Below are 20584 nucleotides of genomic sequence, written 5' to 3' on the forward strand. Positions count from 1 at the left end.
AGATTTGACCGTCGATCTTCCACAGGTCCGCACTGGTGATTCTTCAGCCTCGCGAGAGAAAGCTGCGGCTTCATGTACCTAAATAAATCATCTTCAGATAAAATTACTTTAAGGCTGTTACTGACTAACATGAAGAACATATAACATAGTCTAGAACTTCCTCTTAGAGGTAATCTTGGCAGGAAATGTCTGAGGTGGCATGACATCCTACTGAAAATTGATTATATTACAAAGACAGACAAACAGAAAACATCACTGGTGAAAGTTTTGCTGCTTGACTGCTGCTTAACTGACTAAACAAAACCTTTAATTTGTATAATTATACAATGATACAACAATCTTTATATAAGTAAACCTGTTTAAATCAAGATAGAATGTCTTGAGTCCATCTCGTGTCCTCACCTGAGTCTGAATGCGGTTCAGTCCTCTGAACCAGAGGATCTGTCCTCTCCTCAGCTCCCTCTCTGCGTGGTCGATCTCCTCATTGTCTTCATTCACGTCCTCCTCTGGTAACTCATCTTTCTGAGTTAACTGGCCTGCCCTCCGCAGGAAGCGCAACCTGCTATTGGGTATGGTGGCTATCACCTAACCCATAGAGAAGACAAAGCACTGGGTCAAAAGGAAAGTTAACAAGCGTATAGTAGAGTAGAGAGACATAAAGGTAGATTAAAACATGGTAAACTAGAATAAAATCAAGAAAACAAGCACAGCGGGAAAATAGAAAGACAGAGAAACAGATGAGTTTGCGTGTTACCTGTCCCCAGACAAGCTCCCCCAGCCCGAGGAAAACACACCACATCCACTTATCCAGGTCCAGAGGCTGACAGCTGAATGGCTTCCCTCCAAACTGCACAATCACAATCTACACAGAGCAAAGCAAAAGCAATGAAAATATATATGGAGAAAAAATAAATTAACCTTCACTGATGAATATCATCATCATTAATAAACTCAAATCATTTGCATCTGCCTACCTGCATAGCAAAGGTGCCAAAAACGATAGAGCAGAAAATGGGGTTCCTGAAAATGCCATCAAAGACGTTCCTCTCTCCGTGGATTTTGCGGGCATTTATCTCGTTAAAGAGCTGCATCATGACGAATGTGTTGAAGATAATGGTGTAGTGCTCAGATGGAGGAGCGTGGAGAGGAGCATTACGCCCGCTGTCAATGTCAAAGATCTGCTCACCTACAGGGATAAAAAATAGACAATTAGAATGACATGATGAATTTTTAACCTATATTGCATCACATGGTGCAAGGTGCAGAACCCCTGGTATACAGCAGAGCAAAATTATAGTCCGTACCAACAAAGAGCAGTGTGAAGATGATGATGAGCTGATAGACTCCGTGTCCGAGGATGTTCTTTGTCATGGTGCTAGAGATGAGAGGTTTGTTGCGACCGTATGGCTTCCTCTTCAGCAGAGACTCTGTGGGAGGCTCTGTCGCCAGGGCCAGAGATGCAAAAGTATCCATGATCAGGTTCACCCACAACATCTGCACAGCCTTCAGGGGAGAGTCCTGGTGAAATGCAACGGAAATCACAAGAATTAAGGACCAATAACTTCCATACTGCCAGGGGTGTAAAGTAACCAATAACCAGTAATTTAGTCACTGTAACTGATGCTTTTTCACAGCTGTATTTGTGTAAAATAAGACATTGTTTTGCTTATTTTGCTCAATATTTGATGAAGTGTTACACTCAACAACTTTTTAATTACAGTTTATAACAGATAATAATAATTATATAATAATACAACCCACTCCTAAGACAGGGTGCCTTCTGTCAGTGAAAACAGATGCATCCCAACAATCCATGACAATCTCAATAACGGAGCATGAAAAGATATTCCAGACACAGATGGATATATTAAGCATTCATCAATAATTACGTTAAACATTTCCAGCAATGACTTTGCTTATCTTTATTTATCTTTTATCTCTTTTTTCCCCTTGAGTGAGTAAATGTGACCCTGCACAAGGCAAACAAAACAAAACGGACACACACTTGTACATCCATGCCCCCCCGCAGTGGCTGAGAACCACTGATGTAACGCCTGTGATTTGATATGATGTATTGTGTGTGTGCTTGTGGTTTTGTTTAATGATACACAGTTTCAGAATGTGTTTTCATGACTTGCCGTAGTATTTTCATTGTAGTAGATCTGTGTTTGCCTACAGGAATGAGATGTTGCATAATTGTTCATTCAAAGTTCATCATCTCTGATTCCATGGAATGGCGCCGGTGACAACGGCAGCCTGTCATGGCAGCTCCTTTCTTGTTGTAGTTTTAGTGTGTTTTCAGTGTGTTTTTGCTATTTTGAACTCTTTTCTTACTTTCTTACTTTCTTACTACTTTGTTCATGTGCCTAAATACTTTTTGGCGTTTTTGAGCACTTTTATTTTTTGTTTACGCTGGTCTCCATGGCAACGGGGAGTCGCATTGTTTTCAACCGCGATCAGATGTCGCCCTGAGGCCCCTAGCATCCTGACCGGAGAGAGACCCTCCATACCGGAGGAGCTGAGGAGGAGACGGTGAGGCTGCAGAGCGGGGTTAAACGGAGGATGAAGAAGATGAGCTTTAAACTCTACATCCCTGCAATCATCGAGCAGATACCGGACTCCATTGTCCCATTCCCGGCTTCCAGACGGTTCGAGCCGTCAGGGACACCACCGCGACCGGCATGAAGAAAGGAGGGGGCTGTCCGTGCTCATAAACAACAGGTGGTGTAACGCCGGGCACGTCGTGTGAAGAGCGTCTGCAGCCCGGACATCAAGCTCGTCGCCGTCGGACTTCGTCCGTGTTATCTGCCACGGGAACTTTCCAGTGTTATCACCATCACGTCTATATTCCTCACAGTGGTCTTCATCATCATCACCATCACTGTTTACATTTATGATGTCCTATTTATTTCCTGTACAGCACTTTGGTCAACTTTGGTTGTTTTTAAAGTGTTAACAAATAAAGTTGGATTGGATTGGATTGGATCTCGCCCACCCCCACATGCAGATACACTCTCTCTCTCTCTCACTCTCTCTCTCTCACACACACACACACACACACACACACTCACACACACACCACTCTGACCTGTGTGATGCAGGCGCCGGTGAAAGCCACTATGACAGCCACAACGTTGACAGTAAGCTGAAACTGAAGAAACTTGGAGATGCTGTCGTAGACGTTTCTGCCCCACATTACTGCCTTGACGATGCTGCTGAAGTTATCATCAGTCAGAATGATATCTGACGCCTCCTTGGCCACATCTGTACCAGCAATACCCTGGAGGAGTGCAAAAAAGGTGCAGTCAGAAAGAAACTAAGGTTTGATAGCACACAACTATGATGTTTCAGATTTTGCGGATCATCTATTGAATCATACAGCCCTATTCTTCAATCTACCACACACAGATGAAAGAAATCTTTCTGAATCAAATTTGTAGCCACTGGTCAAAAACTGGACGGTGGACATGAGTCAGCTCTGATTATGGGTAATAATTATGCAGACTAATTAAGGGGTTAATGTGTGTGTGTTGGTGGTTTGATGATGAGAGGCACCATATTTATGGGAAGAGCAGGACACACTTCCTGATATTCTGTCACATTTTGTAAGTTACAGTACGAGTTGCAGGGTGCAGCAATACATAAACATACTCGGATAATCTTGTGCTGAATAGTGGTGATTGAAAAAAAAGCTACATGTGAGGACATGTTTGTGACTGGGTCCCATTTATGTAATTGATGTCCACGCAACAGTGTGAATGCAACCAGACAAAATGTATCCTTTTGTTAAAACATCCACAGTAACCTTACCATGTCTTGCATAAAAGATGTATTTTAACAAACGTTTACCAAGTGTTAACTAACAACCAATTGAAATCACTTAAAATCTATACATCTAGAATAAGACAGGTGATGTCAATGGGGGGACACATCAACTTATCTGATAGGAATGTGGAGTCAGGACAAAACAGGTTGATAACCACAGCTTTATGCTACTGGACAGAGGAAATGGTAAAGAGCCAAATTATTTAATTTATGAGGGGAGCAGAAATAGAGAAAATAGCACAGCAGCCAAATAACAAATATATAACTATAAAGCTGTGAGTTACAAGCAGAACAGAATAATTATTGTTTATTTTTGCTTTCAGTTGTCTGTAGACTAAAAGGAAAATTTACTGCAGAGACATTGTGTGAGCTCAGAAATCCACTAGGGGGAGCTCCTTATCTACACAGCCAGAGGCAGCGTGCCTGAGAAGAACCCATAAATACTGCAGAGGTGAAGAAGATATCTGCAGATGTTGACTGAGATCAATCTCAAAAGACAGCAAGCAAGACAGAAAAGATAAAAAAACAGGAAAAAAAGAAAATAGGGTTTGCTCACCATGGCGAAGCCAACATCAGCTTTCTTTAGTGCAGGTCCGTCATTGGTCCCATCTCCTGTCACAGCAACCACCTGCCTTTGGTCTACCATAGTACTGTCAATAATGCCTGTCAAGCACACATACGCACAAACACATGCCATTGAGAAACTCTGACAAATTAAATGCTTGGTAAAAAATAGAAGAAATATTAATGAATAAGAAAATATACAGAAAAAGGTACAGTTAGTTCACCTTTGACAAGTGTGTGTTTGTCAGTTGGTGAAGATCTGGCCAGAACTCGGAGTTTAGGCCAAACCTTGTCCATACGCTCCTGTTCCACCTGGACACGCACAAACAGAAATAAGGACAGATGGTTGTGATTAAGGTTTAGAGAGGTATCTTGCTCCTGAGCTCCGCTTCTCTCACTCTCTGGCTCACTCTGACAGTAGTTACTGTACCTCGCCTTTCTCATTGCGGATCCTCCTGTTGAACTCTTTACCATCGATGCAGAGGAAGTCCTCTCCGGGGTGGATGATACCACACTTGATAGCTATGGCCCTGGCTGTGTTTATGTTGTCTCCTGTTACCATGCGCACTGTGATGCCTGCACGCTGGCACTTCAGGATAGCATCGGGCACCTAAAGATGGATGCATAAACACATGTGCAAAATGATTTGCTACTGAAGAAATATATAGATGGATATGTATATAGATGGTGCACACACAAATGTGTAAACCTGGGTGGGGCAGCCCTGTAAACACAACACAGGGTAACTGTTGGCTAACAAAAGAACTTAACCAACAGCTACTTGTGTACACATCTAGCACATCTGGGGCAACATTAGCATTCATGTGTAGTCGCTTTACTGGTCATTTAATGAATGAGTCCAATATTCACTCTCCTTTTAACCCTGTTTTGGTCTCCACTAACTCATTTGGTGATAAATGGTCCACCATGTTCACCAGATAGTCGCAGACTTTATCATGCCATTTGGTGCTGGGCAGGTTACATTCAGTCCTTTTTTTAGGGCTTTAACGCTGCATACAGCTGCCGGCTGCAGCCGTGCTACAGTATGCTACAGTATGAGAGTGGTGAAAACTGAACCAAAACAGTACAAGCTGGAAAACCAATATAATGAGCTGAAAAACACTTTCTTGGTCTACAGAGCTGACAATAAGCTGTTGGGTGATAATTTTCTTGGTCACCTCCAGCAAACCCCTTAACCACTTTAACATACAAGTTGTTATGTGATCCATAAAATATTCATAATAGCTGTTTCAAGAATATACCAGTAGCAATCTTTGACAAACAAAACACACACATACAGGTACACATATACAAATCAAATCTAACTCCATTATACCATTATCAGAACAGTATTCTGCTGGCTTTTCCCTTTTGTTTTAATGATATACATAATAAAGCATTTTATCTGAGCTCTTTTCCCTCCAGATAGTGGTCTCGTAGAATAACTGGGAGATATTACTGTACAAAGATTGATCTGTGGTGAAACCAGCAAGCAAAAGCAGAGTATTAATTCAGAAACACATCTTCTTTCTGACAAAGGTCAGTGTGGGCGAGCACTGCTCTCCAAACCCACACATAAACAAACGTGTGCACACATACAGTAACAGCAACTCACATCCATTTGCAGATACACCAGGCCTGGGACTCACTCTATCTTTTTCTCTCTGACACACATACATACACACATGGAGGCAGTAATATGCACACTTTCCACTTCACACTCACAGGCACTTTGACATATTGCACATGCATATGGGAGCATTCTTGTACTCATAAACACATACATGCAAAGTACAACATAAGATGCACAACCAAATGAATCCACCACCGCAATGTGAAAACATATTGGACATTAAACTGTCAAATCAAGCTGCTCATGCGTGTAAAACATGAAGGATTTAACTCATTAAAAGGGAGCGGATTACAAAGTAAGTCTATACAGAGGGGGAGGGCAGGTCTTTAATGAGCTGGAGGTTAAACAAACAGAAACACAGAACTTGTCTGTGTCCTACTTAAAAAATCACATCTTATAATTCTGTGGTATGGCTCATCATAGATGGCATAGAAGCTTTTGCTCAACAGCTGCCACGTGAGAAAACAAACCAAAAATTAAACCTACTATAATAGAAGCAATAGTGCAGAAAACGTTCACATTAAATACGTTTGTCTACATTGTTAACATTAGCTACCATAAGGTACTGGTCATAGCAGACTAAATATGGCTGTAGCAGCAAAACAAGTGTATTGAAGAGAGCAATGGTGTTTTATTGCTTTTGAATTTGTTTGTAGAAAGAATGTCTTATTTCTTAATATAACATATTGACTGGTTTGAAGAATTACACATTTCAATGGACACCAGTCACATTATGGAAATATTTCAAGGACTCTAGAAAAAAACAACCAGATATGTGAATGTGAATTCTGGCTATAATTTTACCAACTTAACAATAAGGAAAAGGTCAAGAAGGTTGAATAACTTTTGAAAATTACAACAATATTATTCACAAATGTGCACTTAAAAGGTCTGTTAACATCAGTATTCATACATGAGCTGAGTTGGTAATGTGTTAAAATGGTAAACACTTACAGATTGTGCAAAGAGCACAAGGTACATTAATTCATTAGTATTTAGTTTTAAATAATATAATCTGACAAACTAAAGAAGCTCTTGTGGTAAATATTGTGACAAGGGGAGCCAAGTTATTATGTGCTGCTTTCTCTGCTCCACCCAGGTCATACCATCAAGATGTCAAGTTCCCGTCTGCCTATCTGTCATCCCTGCTGTCCATTTAACTCCCCTTTCCTTTGGATTCCTATTGCTCTAGTTGACTGGTCACCCGAAAGAAGAGGTGGAGAGAGGAAGAGTGGAGGCTTATTAAAAATACAATCTGGGCCAAGAGCGGAAGAGGGTAGGGGGCTAGTAGGTGAAAAACAAGCCTCTCATGTCTCTAATAGAGATCTAGATAGATAGACTCTGGATAGATAGATCTGGTTACACTCTCGTTTTACTCTGTTTCTCTCCTTACCCTTCGTCCTTCTTCTGCAGTCTGTCGGCCCTATGACATGAATTTGATTTTGAATCTGTTTATCTTTCCCTGCCTCTTCACTTTCTTTTCCTTTCTCTCTCTCATTCTCTCATCTCTTGCCTCTCTGGAGGCAACCCAACAGAGCAGCCAGTTATTAAAAGAACATCGCATTCTGGAGGAAGAAATTGGAGACTAATAAACAAACCAAAAACATGTTTACCACTCTGTGTGACCTTTTAAGCAGAGCGGAAAGTCATCTCATTTCCAATATTAGCCACTCTTACTGAGAGATCTGGAAAGATGTTACTGAAGTGCAGCGGTGTTCAGAGCATTGCTTTTCTACATAAGCTTCTGAAAATGTCAGATGTTAAGTGACTTCTGCGGTGGAAGAAAAGATAAGTGCAGCAAACTTCTTTTGGAGCAATGCAAGGGAATATTTAGAACATATTTACACCTAAAGTGTGAAATATTTGATCACAAATGTTGCAGGATTTGCAGAAATCTGCCTTATTGCACATCCAACATGTAATATTTGTCTTTTCCTGCATATTTCTTACTATTTCTGAGTTTTTATTTTTTAAGTCTACTCTGTAATTGGCTTAAATCTATAACCTTTGCTGTTTTTTTTGTTTGTTAGTTGTTCCTAGGATTATTATACGGATAGAGAGAAGGGCATAGCGAAAGAGAAACGTAGATGTAGAGAAAGTCAAAAGAAAAACAGAGTGACCTGAAAAAGGTGGAAGTAAAACCCTGCAATATGGAGAGATGGAAAGAAGAAAACATGATGGGGAGGGGTTGAATGAGACACTGTATTAGAGAGTGAGGACGGGGGTGGAAAAAAAAGATGAAAGGAGAAAGTTGAATAATGCAGTAGTCATCTAGCTTCCTGCTTCCCTATACCTGCAGCTGTCAAGTGAGGTCAGTTTTCCTACTGTACACAGATATCTCTTTCCACCCGACTTTCTTTCACTTAATTATATTCCTGCTTTTTTTCAAATGAAAGTCATCATAAAAGGATTTTACACAACGGAAGAAATAATTTCTTGATGCATCACTTCTTTCTGTAAATTGTTTGTTTTGCCTTCAACCGAGCTGAAATAAGTACTCATAGTAAAAGCATTAAATAATGGAAGAAATACTGAATTACAAGTAAAAGTCCTGGAATAAAATAAAATTATAACAAAAAATATATATTTTTTACAGAATTGATTTTGAACAGGTCCAAGGCTCAATATCTAGTATAGTTTCTCACTAGGCACAGTAATGTCCTAGAGCTGTGTGTTACCCAGAAAAGGCACATTTGAGGACCCAATACATTCAATAAATATACAAATGTATTAAAATAATATCTATATAATACACTATATCTTCACCATGAACATCGTAACTGCAACACATATAAGTAGCAACTTGCTAAAAATATTAGCAATGTACAGAAACTGAGCAGCACACATTCAGTTTAGCTAAAGCTAAGTGTGGATTTCATTGATCAATAATCATCAGTGAAGCAGTTGAATTATACACACACCCTAATGTCAAGTCTTTCTCAAATGCCACATGATCCCTCTCTGTCAGCTTACTGTGCAGGCGACTGCTGTCACCAGAGTCTTGTTACTTTGTCCACTCTTTGTCCCCACAGCTCCAGCTCGATATAAACGAGGGGGTGATTTTATGAAAGTGATCACAGGAGCTGGTCTGATGTAACTAAAGTCGATTGAACTGTTTAACTCTAAATCTGGACTTCTTATGACTTAGCAACTGAATAGAGGCTCAGTAACAATCAAAATCAAAATAGCATTAAAAGGGTAATTGAGGGTTGTTCCAGAATTACATATTGAAAACTTTCAACAGAGTAGGACACAGTAAACATCAAAGATTCTGTTCCTATAGTGACTTTTAACTATATATAGACTGTATAACGTATATACCGTTAACTCTTCTGATTTAATTCTCCAACATCACACAGATACAGTTCTTTAGGAGGCTTACTAATAATAGTAATTATCATCACACATAATTTATTTATATAATATTACACAGTTCTGCAGTAGCTCTTGTAACAACAAGATATTTTCTATGATGTTACTCAAAAAAGATTTTCTACTGACACTATGTTGACATGCAGGATTAACTGACTTCACTGATTAACTGATTTCTAGGTTGTCTCTCAGTCAACTGTCTCACTTATTACAGAACTGTATTTAGAAAAGCCCTCACAAACGTAGGTATGAAAACTACTAAGCATATTATAGATAGTTGATAGAGTAGGTTCACAGGTGATAGATGGTTTATCAATTATATTTAATTCTGTCCTCAATTAGTACAGTGGAGACATGAAATCTTAAAAAGTCTAGAAAATATTTAAAAGAATAAAGTGTTGAAAGGGCAGAAGTGACCGTGTAGAATATGTAAAACCTTAAGGTAAAAGTTATAATGAGGAAACACCAACGATGCATGCATGTAAAGCCCATTTGCTCTGCTGTCCGTCAAAATATCTGACACTCTCCTACCTCTGGTCTGACAGGGTCCTCGATCCCAACAACACAGATGGCTGTGAGGTCACTGAGGATGTTGTTCTCATCTTCCCAGTTGGGCTCAGGATCACCGGAGAAGTCACGGTACGCCACACAGATGGTCCTCAGGCCATTAGATGCCATGGGCTCGATCACCTTCTTTACCATCTCATCCTTGTCCCGTGGACGGAAAACCCTTGGTTCACCCACCTCGTTCAGGATATAGCTGCATCTGTAATTAAAGGCATTAAATGACCCGACATGGAAAACCAAATATACTGTAGAATAATCTTCTGCCAACACACCTTCTTCAGACAGTACTGAATGTTTAATGCAGTATTTCACTTGTAGTGACTTTGAATGAACAGAAAACATAGTGGTCTAAATAATGATCAGTGGTCTAAATATGCACACTTAAAGAGGCCATATGTAAAAAGAGTTTTCTCTCTGCTTTAGGCTGTTATATAGAATTGTTTGTGCACGTAAAAGGGTCTTAAAAGTGACTAAATCTAAAGTCCATGCCAAAGGGAGTTGCTGTCTAAGCTAACCGGCTGCTGTTTGTAGCTTCATATTTCACAGACAGATATGAGAGAGATGTTAGGGTATAAGGGTATTTCCCAAAATGTCAATTTTCTAATGCCACATCAAGCTTCTTGACATTGTGGAAAAATATTTGTGAATTATTTATTTTAAACTCCATCTGCTGATGAAGATCATGTGATGCTACTGCTAATAAGAAGAACCTTAAACATTTAATTCCATGACAACTGGCACACTCCATCAGCTGATGAAGATCATGTGATATGATTGAATGCTCCAGAACATCCACAAAATGGAACTGAGATTGTATTTGTGAGTGATTTTGACCAGGATGTAATCCTATGCCCACTCCACAAAAAATATACTGCAATTTCCCAGGTTATCAAATGTGATTAAAAATAGATACACTGATTTCATGCTGATGTTTTTTTTTATCACTTCTCCAAGCACTCCACCACATTTTCAACACATGTAAGAGGTTGTGGCTGCATGATCCTTGATGTTCAGGTCAAATGGCTCAGGAGTGCTTGATGACCACTGAGCCACTGAGAGTGGACCAATGGTACAGCTAGAGAATTTGTCATTAGCTGAATAAATACACATACAAATGAAAAATAAATATCTATACTGGCTTAAAGTGCAACACAAACCCTGGATTAAATTCATTTGCTGTAAGCAATTTTAAAAAGCTAATGAACTGTAATTTGCACAAAAGTACAAAAGTAATTTAAGGACTTTTGTTGGTTTGAGCAAACATGTGTACATAAGTATGTAAAATTATCTGTTTGTTAAATGTGTTTTAACCACAGCCATTGTCAAAAGAAAATTTCTGCTTATTCCTTAAGTGGGTGGAGGAAGCTTTATGATTACCTTTGATGTTAATCATTTGTTATTGTGTTGTTATTGTAATGTACTGTAAAGTGTCACAATTGTATGACCTTCTAATGGAAAGTCAGCCCACTCTCACCGCACACTGCGCGTGCGGCCATTTTAATCAGAAATGATCATCATCTTGTTTATTACAAAACCAGACTCACTTTTTGAGGACGATCTCAGAGGCTCCCTTGCTGTACATGCGGAAGCTCCCATCAGACAATTTGACAACAGTGCTCATGGACTTCCTGACAGAGTTGAAGGTATAGACTTTGTAAAGCTTCTCCTCTGGGATCTGGTTTCTTATTGGCTGGTAATCTCGCTTCAGGTCCAAGACCAAACCGAGCAGGCCGCACTCTGTCTTGTTGCCCACTTGCTTCGGCAGACCGCCTTCCTTATCTGGGGGCTGGAGAGAGGCAGAGGAAGAGATTTTCGGATGTTCAGATCTATTTTCAGGCCAATATTTGCTTTAATACATAAACAGTGATTTTCTACTTGTGGCTGTTTTTCTATTACTACTATCTACTTTTTACGATGCTTTAAAGCTATATTATGATTGTTCATCTATATTTGCTCTTTCTCAATAAAACAGCGGTATGGATACTCTAAAGTCTTTATTTGAGCACATCAGGAACAAATAATCCATATTGTTTCCTCTGTGATCTATTCAATCAATGAGATTCTCTTTTCTTCAGTGCAGTGCAACCAATGTAATGCTTGAAATAGCTGCTGGTGATAATTAACCATCTAGCAGGTGAAAGGGTTGCTCTGTGTGGGAGGGTAGGCGATGAGATAGATGGAATCAAATGTGAATGTTCTTATTTCAGGCATACGGTTCAACACATTGCAATCTGGACATTTGTTAAATTTGGACATTTAATTGCACATTTGGAACCATGTTTTTTTCTCCGGCTCAGTAAATATCTCAGTAACCACATTTCTACATGACTACATTGGATTTTGTATGAACCACAGGAACAGCATGTGACATGTTTTAATTGTTTGGTAAAAAAAAAAAAATAGCCATCAAAACATCCTAGAGCAAAAAGTGACATCTTCGCATTGTTTTATCTGACTAACAATGCAAAACCTAAAACGTAAACCAATTCACTGTCACTGTCTAAGACAAAGTAAAGCAGCAAATCTTTTAAAAAGCTGGAACCAGAAAATATTTGTCATTTTTTTCCTCGACGAACAATCACAAATTGCTGCTGATTATTTTTAATGATTAATGTGTTTACTCCGACTAAAAGGAAAATGTTATACAGTATGTGATGTATCTGCCTCTTAAAGCTGGAGTGTGTTTATTATCAGCCAACAGTAGAGCCTTTTACTGTAGATTATGTGAGTCTGCTCAAATCCGTGCACAAGGCTGTGCAGGTGCTGCAGTATATGTGTGAAACTGCACACAAACACACACACACACACACACACACACACTTAGTCACTTACTGTATGTACAAGTGTGTAAGTGTGTGCATGTGGTCAGCTTGTGGAAGACTCAGCGTTGCCATGGTAACACTGGGCAAAGCATACTTGGAAGAAGAGACTTGGGGAAAAGAGAGGGTGCTCTCGCCACTTGGGGATTCTTACTCTTTGGCTCTGATTCTCTTACAGGATCTTTTGACTCATCTCACTTCACAAATGTCCTCGTGTCTACCCGTGTTTCCCTTTCCCCGTCCTTATTTATTAGCATTTTCCCGAGCTTCACTCCATTTACTCACTCTCTCTAAATCACACGGAATGAAGCATCAATAAAGCATATAGCGTGCCTATCCATATTTCTTCAAAATGCACATTGTTTTTTATTCAAGCCACTGTGATAGAGCAAATCTCATCATCAATATCACACACACACTCACACTCACACACACACACACACACACACACTGACCACAGTAGTGACACTGATGTTCATAAGTCCGGACACTGTCACTATCTGTAACAAGCCTCTTCACATAATCACACACACTCAAGCTGATATTCATTTTAGTTTGATAAAAAGACGTATGGATAAAAAAGATATTCACTCTAATTAAATCTAAACTAGATTAAATGCTAATGAAGGAAATCAGGGCTGCAACTAATGTTTATCTTAACAATTAATTAACTGTTTATTTAGAAAAGGTAGAGTTTAAGGTAGCGTCTTCAAATTCCCTTTTTTATCAAACCATTAGTCTAAAAAAAGATATTCAGTTTACTGTCATATATGCAAAGGAAAGAAAAAAGCTAATCCTGAGATTTGGGGAGTTGGAACCAGAGGCACTTGACACCTCTGCTTGCAAAATGACTGAAATGGTTAATCACTTATCAAAATAACAATTCATTGTTTGACTGATTGTTTAATTGATTAACTGTTTCAGCTCTAAAAAATATAAATCAAATTAGTTGTAAAGTTGTGAATACCAACTGTTGTTGTATGCTCTTAATCAGTACTGTAGAACACCATCCTGTTTGATTAGATTTGGCTCATCTGGATCCCTATTAGATGGCTCTGAGCTAAAAGCTAGTCTCCTCCAGGTCTTGCTATATAGTACCAACAGTACACTTGACACCTACACTCACAGCTAAAGAACAGCTTGTCAGGTACACTCTCTTTGTCTAACACACACATAAACACACATGTGTACACACACAACATGGCATGAAAAAAGCACACTGAACATAATGCTTCTGACTTGCTGCTAAGCAGACACCTTCAGTCTGTGCTATTTGCCCCAAAATAGACTGACTGCAGGCTTGCTGTTCTGCGCCTAAACAAGCCTCCAACCAGGAATAGATTTAAAAGGATAGCTTGACATTTCTACGCTTTTGAATTTTACTTTCTTCTTGTTGTTTTCTTTACACAGCACTTGCTGAAATGTGTTGATAGAGATTCTGTATCTGCAATGTAGTTAATCACATTAATGGCTTGTTGGAATTGGTGCGTTCACATTCTCCATCTAATGAACTGCTCTTGTCTACCTGCTAATGAAGTTTTGACAGAGAATGCTAATAAAATTTTTTCAAAGGGCCAGTGTCTAATATTTAGGAGCATTTATATATGCGGAGGGAGTGGGTTCTCTTCTACGTAGTCCACCATGTTGAACAGCCATGTTTCTACAGTACACCAGAATGGACAAACCAAGCACTGCCTCTCGATAGTCCCTTTTTCCTTTTTTTTTACTGCCATTGCAGTTTCCTCTACATGCTTGGAAAGCAAGCGGTTAGTCAGTCCAGTTGCATCACCGCTATATGCCACTAAATCCTACACACTGATCCTTTAATGTGCCTTTTCAGTGTGCTGACAAAAACTTAAATATATTTCCATGCAGCAAAAAAATATTACTGCAACTGCAATCAATTTACTTACTATTGACATTTATTTCTCCGTAGTCTAGTTTCCTTATCTGAACCCAAGGTTAAAGGGTGTCATACTGTATGCTCTACATATTGTAAAGACCTTTGAGGGAAATGCGATTCATAATTTTTAGTAAATCCTACATTAAATGAAGCAAACACCATGGAATGAGTTTTTCCAATCTGTGGAAATGTGGCTGTATATTGCAAACTTCTATCAAACTTTAATTCATCTGTCTAGTGAGTGATGTATCTGCATTCAATGTTTGCTTAAGCAGCTCAATATTTTGAAACCACAATTTCTTAAGAAACAATGAAGATTGATCCATTCAGGCTCAGACATATTTTATATGTCCGTTTAACTGCAGCTGCTATGAGCCAGGGGTTCCTGCTGAGAAACAAAGTCAGCTAAAATCTCATTAATCATTAAAACCCAATCAGACTGCTGGCCCATGTTCACCTAGTAATTGGACATATCTGGTTAATGTTCAGCTGTGTGTCTCACAGACACAGACAAGAGTATAAATACTTTATACTGAGTTTGCGGTGAATAACAGAATTAATGCCTTTTCCTAATGACCAATGATTACATCAGGAAGACACTGCCTGTCATTGGTTAACGAGGGGATGGAACAAATGGCCTCATCTGCACTGTCTGCTAAGTGTTTGGGAGAATAGGTTCCCAGCAACACAAAAACACCACACTAAACAACTAAATGTAAATGACCAGCTGGAAACCAGACAGGATGTATTATGGTTTTAAATGATAATTCATACATAAAAACTTATTTATTATAATAGTTAAATATAAGAGGTGTTATACAACATATTAAAATATGCTAGGTATAAGTTTTCCTTTGCATGATTTGCCTTCCCAACTATTATTAAAGCAGTAATTCAGTAGTTCCACATTTCTTATGCAAGCACCTTAACAAGACATGTAATCGTGTATTTAGAATTCATGCCATTTTTTGTTTATACAAATCAATTAAAATTTTTCTTTCTGAAATTGTATTTAAGTTTCAGGAGACTGAACTTGTATTTGGTAGTTGAAATTAAGGTTTCATGGAATTCACTTTTAATTCCAATGTCATTTAAATTTCCTGACTTATGGAATATAAGCGCTAGTTTGACAATATGTATCTCTTGCCTGTTACTGACTGTCAGTGTCTCTTGCTTTGGTTGCGATAAAGGAGAACAGCAGAGGTAATGAAGGAAAGTAGTAGTTATGTAAATATAATGTTATGGCTGCTTTCAAGAGGGTTGATGATTACAGATTAAATAAATTGTTCATTAAAGGTGAAGCTAAAAATATGACTGGTTACACAGCACCAGTGAGTTATAGCTTATTGTGTTTACTTCTTTAAATAAAATTTTTTTAGTATTGGAGTTATTTGCCATACTGAATTTGAAAACCACAAGTCGACCTTGTTTAATTCAGAAAGTCTTTACAAAACAGGTATTGAAAAAGGGGGGTCTTATTATCACCAGGGTCAAATTTTATTTAGGCTACTGAGGGGCTCTTTGAGCCACAACTCCTCAGTCTGACTGAGAGCTGTCTGTGAGTTTGTTGGTTGAAATTAACATTTTTAATTTTGAAAACAACAAACAAAACCAAATCAAATGAATTATTAAAACTATACAAATATACAAAGAGTACACAACACAATATGCAGTGTACACACAACATCAGAAGATTTAAATTTGCACAGTTCATATTCAGAAAAAAGATTTTGAATTAGAAACACATGACTGAAATTAATTTGGCACAACTCCTGGCACTTTGTAGAGAAACACAGAGTCTGATAACTGCTGCAAAAACAAATCAAGGCAGGAGAAAGAGCAATGACGAAAAATAAACAAACGGCACACAGCAACAACGCTGCCTTTTCATTCTCAGAGATTCCGTAGAGGTTTAGCTTGACGTGGTTTCATACGCACAAGGACAGTTGCTGGCATGGGATACCCAATGTTGGCACGACTGGGCTACGGTTGGCGCGTAATGGCCTGGACGTGGCTAAGGACCAGCTGCCCTCTCCCTAGTCCTTGGGTGCTCCTGCAGGCAAGGACATATGCCAGAGGGAGAGCTGGCAACTTTACTTCCTATTCCACCTGGGGCTCTCCTTAATCCACCCCTCCTGTTCCTTTCCTTTCTCTTCCATTTTCTTCCTCTTCTTTTCACACTCGACCCCACCCTTTTACTCCTCCATCTTTCTCTCTCCGTCCCTGATTTTATACTTTCTGTGCTGTCTTCCCCTCTCTCCATCCCTTCTATCCCTTATCCTCCTTCCTCACTGGATGCCTTTCTCCTCTTCCTCACTATCAGCACCCCCACCTTCGCCTTCCTTTTCGTTCCCTCTTTGCATGTAGGAGTGGATGATATTCTAGCTCTCCACATGACTGTACCAGCCAACTGGGCTAAGGCCTGGAGGCACACTGAAGGGCAGCAATAGAGTCTTCCAGTCCAAGATGAGGACACTTGTCACGCGAGTGTGGTTCCTTTCTCCTCTTCTTGTATAATTTTCCCATCTTCATTCCTCCTTTTTTCACACATATCCTTGCTTTTCCTCCCTTTCCCTCTTTCCTATACGTTCTACCCTGTTTGCTATGGCCATTTATTTCCTTTATTTCCTCCTAATGTCTTGTCATGTCCTCTATTTGCCATCTAAAATTAAATTCAAACCAAATCTCATTTCAAAACATTACTATATATATATATATATATATATATACAAAACTATATACTGCTACACACTAAGTGTGTGTGAATGTGTTTTCAATAACATATTTTCACATTAGCAATACTAATGCTAATAGTCTTCCTTGTATACTATTATTTTTTACCTATATATTAATACCAATACACAATTCTATTTATAGAAATCTTTACCAAAGACAGTAGCTATATTATTACTATTAGTACTATAAAAAATCTGTGCTTGATGTGTGTTTTTCTTCTGTACCAATTAGTTTTCCATATATAACACTAATCTAATCTCTCCATGGTGCTAATAACAAAGCTACAGAAATTTGCATCTACATAGATTTGAATTGTGTTGCTGCTCTTTCCACTTTGATTATCTCTTTTTTCTGGTTTTGAACAGTTACAATTTATGTCATCACATACAAACTAAGCTGCAGATACAGAATTCTGCTTTACCCTGGGCATTTCCTTTGATGTGTGATTGCCAGGTTATTAATTGGCTAGTTAGAGTCAGGAGAATAGAGATTGCCTCCTCGGCTCATCAGTGTTGGGCAACAAACAACTACTCAGTTACATACAGTTCATGGCTCTGGGATTTCTGTTGCTTTCAAATCTATACACCATGTTTCACGTTTTTCCATACCAACCTCAACAACATGGATTTATTATTTTGTGTTTTAAGGCTTTTTGGATCATTTACAGCATGCAGCCTTCTTGAACCATTTCACAAATAATACTCTGATTTATTGTTTGAAAGTCAAGACTTAAATTTATATTAGGGAAAAGTAAAGTAAGATAAAGTAGGTTTAACTGGTTATTGTTAAACAAACCATGTATATGTTATAGGCAACACAACATTTAACACCTTTATAATATTCTCTGTTTTCTAATATATTTTCTAATAACATTAACTAATTTACAATTTCATCACCACTGACCTCACATTCTCTAATACACCTTTTATGTATCTAATTGAAAAGACAAGAAACTAGAAACAAAGCCACTGAAAGCATGAAATAATTCATGTCATATGTGAGGGAAACACAGGGAACCCATTAAGCTTTGTGCCTCTGAAACATCAAAGCATTGTCATTCTAATGTGATGACGACTTCTCTTTCACTGCCACCTCAGCAACACTGTCAAGTCTGTAAGCAAGTGCTGAACACAGAACGAGAGAACACGAGAAGAGAAGGACATAATTCTGCTGAAGATGTCTCTGTCCCTGCTTCTTCCGCTGACTCTTTGTCTCTTTCTCTCTCTCAGTGTCCAAAATTATTCCATGGGGACACGGGATGCTTGAAGCTAAAGACATCCAAGACACTCTCATCACTCCTCCATGTTGTGCAAACAAGCACGCAACTTCCAGATGACAAAAGCACTGTGAGCCAAAGCCAATTATATCAGGACTTCACTACTCACTACTGAACAAGAACAAGACAGACCATTTTAATTTGAGTTTTTCCCTATTTAACATGAAGTTTCAACATCAGACACATTCTGTGAAGTCTATTTTTTAACCACATACTGAGCTACTTTCCCCAAGCACCTAGCCCTCACAACTAAAGCCATCTGTGTGTGTATAGGCGTATGTGTGTGTGTGTGTGTATTATCTACCTATCTTGTCCCTGACCGGAATAGTGACCTGAGCAGGTGGTTGAGGCAACATGAGATTGAGCTCCCGGGACACTCACACAGCCATGCTAAACACATGCCACTGTGCTGCTAACATACACCTGTAAGCTGAATACCTCCTGAGATGTGATTATGACAGATGTGTGTATCTGTGTGCAACTGCACTTCACTAGTTTTTCACGATACACAAATAATCTTCTTATAGACTATGTTAATATGTCACATACATAATTAAAACAAATATGAATATGAAGTATAAGTTGACAGAAAAATAAAATAATAAAAGAACATTATATTTAATGGAGTGACTGTTGGCTATGAGGCTCGTGCCACTGGAGATGACGCATGTTCTTTTGAAATGACGTTGGTATATTGACGTCACTGAATGCCATTCACAAATTGCTATGTAGCACGCTTGACCTGTCTGCTAGATACATCCAAGGCAAACTGATGTGATAAGTGTCCTTATTTGTATGCATGTGCGGACGCATCCTTTCAGAATATATGAATAAGTTCACGTGTGCACATGGATACAGTATCTATGAGCATGTGCATGTACAGTAGGAGTGTGCACATACCGTACGTGTGCATGGATTCATTGTGTAAATGTGTCTGAATTTCTTCCTCGAGGATGAGGCTTCTCCACTTTAGAGTCTGTATGTGCTGACAGAAGAAGTAGAGCTATACTACTGGCTGTATTATGAAGCCAGAGAGGCAGTAGGGGAACTGATATGGGTATCAAAGCCTGCCTCTTTGCCTTTGTGCCTTTGTGTGGTAGCCATCAAAGACTTCCATAGCCATCCTGGCATCCCACAGGATTGGCCTCTTATATAAGAACACACCAGCCAGCATACTGCAGGGCTGGAGTGGTGCTGAGGGAGAGGGGGCGGCCGGGGGAGGGAGAGAGGGATGCACTAAATATTCCTCAGAAATTTCCTGTTTGCGTCCTGCTTTCAAAGTTCACTTCATCCCTTAATTACGTCTGTCCTTCTCCAGCTTGCTTTCCCTTTGTTTCTTTTGTCTACTCTAATAAGAGCTCTCACTAAATAGATACGCCAACATGTATTATACTATCTACTATGTACTATATGTACTAGATTTTGTGTTCTATTTTTATGTATGTACTGTGTATATGCATGCACTGGTGAACTGATGTATGTATATACAACTGATGTCATCAGTTGGGTAGCTAAGTGGTTTACAAGCTGCAGTAAACACATGCTGTAGCTAATTACCGGTGATGGAAGGTAAAAAAACTGTGCAAGCTTGTAAGCTGATATCATTTAAAGTTTACCCTAAGTTTATCTTCTATGTTGGTGCATGAGGTAACCTCTTTTATGAATGAAAAGATTATAAAACAGACTAAATGTGCCATTTAATCCACCACAAATCTAAGCTGCACTCTGCCGGTGCTTAATTCCGTTGAGCTAAGCAGCTGTGGAGGTACAATAGTCTGATGTAATGTTGCAGTGCATTCCTCCAGGTTTTTCTAAAGTGATAACATCTTGTTAATGCAGCACGTCTTGGTGAAGAAACGCTGCCAGAAAAAGGAAACTGAGGCAACCTC

The 20584-nt window shown here is 39.0% G+C and overlaps 1 protein-coding gene across 10 annotated transcripts in view; it reads right to left on the bottom strand.

Moving 5' to 3' along the window:
• The window catches only part of atp2b2 (ATPase plasma membrane Ca2+ transporting 2), a 71087-nt gene that overhangs the window by 8773 nt on the left and 41730 nt on the right, over positions 1-20584 (bottom strand). For all 10 annotated transcript variants that reach the window (XM_051415215.1, XM_051415223.1, XM_051415218.1 and 7 more), the window contains 10 exons: positions 11506-11747; positions 9926-10160; positions 4820-4999; positions 4614-4701; positions 4382-4488; positions 3089-3280; positions 1305-1518; positions 975-1186; positions 755-862; positions 403-585 (listed from right to left, as the gene is read on the bottom strand). In XM_051415215.1, coding sequence (XP_051271175.1) covers positions 403-585; positions 755-862; positions 975-1186; positions 1305-1518; positions 3089-3280; positions 4382-4488; positions 4614-4701; positions 4820-4999; positions 9926-10160; positions 11506-11747 — 1761 coding nt within the window. The remainder of the gene's footprint in view (positions 1-402; positions 586-754; positions 863-974; positions 1187-1304; positions 1519-3088; positions 3281-4381; positions 4489-4613; positions 4702-4819; positions 5000-9925; positions 10161-11505; positions 11748-20584) is intronic.

Source organism: Dicentrarchus labrax, unplaced genomic scaffold (genome assembly GCF_905237075.1).
Source record: "Dicentrarchus labrax unplaced genomic scaffold, dlabrax2021, whole genome shotgun sequence".
NCBI lineage: Eukaryota > Metazoa > Chordata > Actinopteri > Moronidae > Dicentrarchus > Dicentrarchus labrax.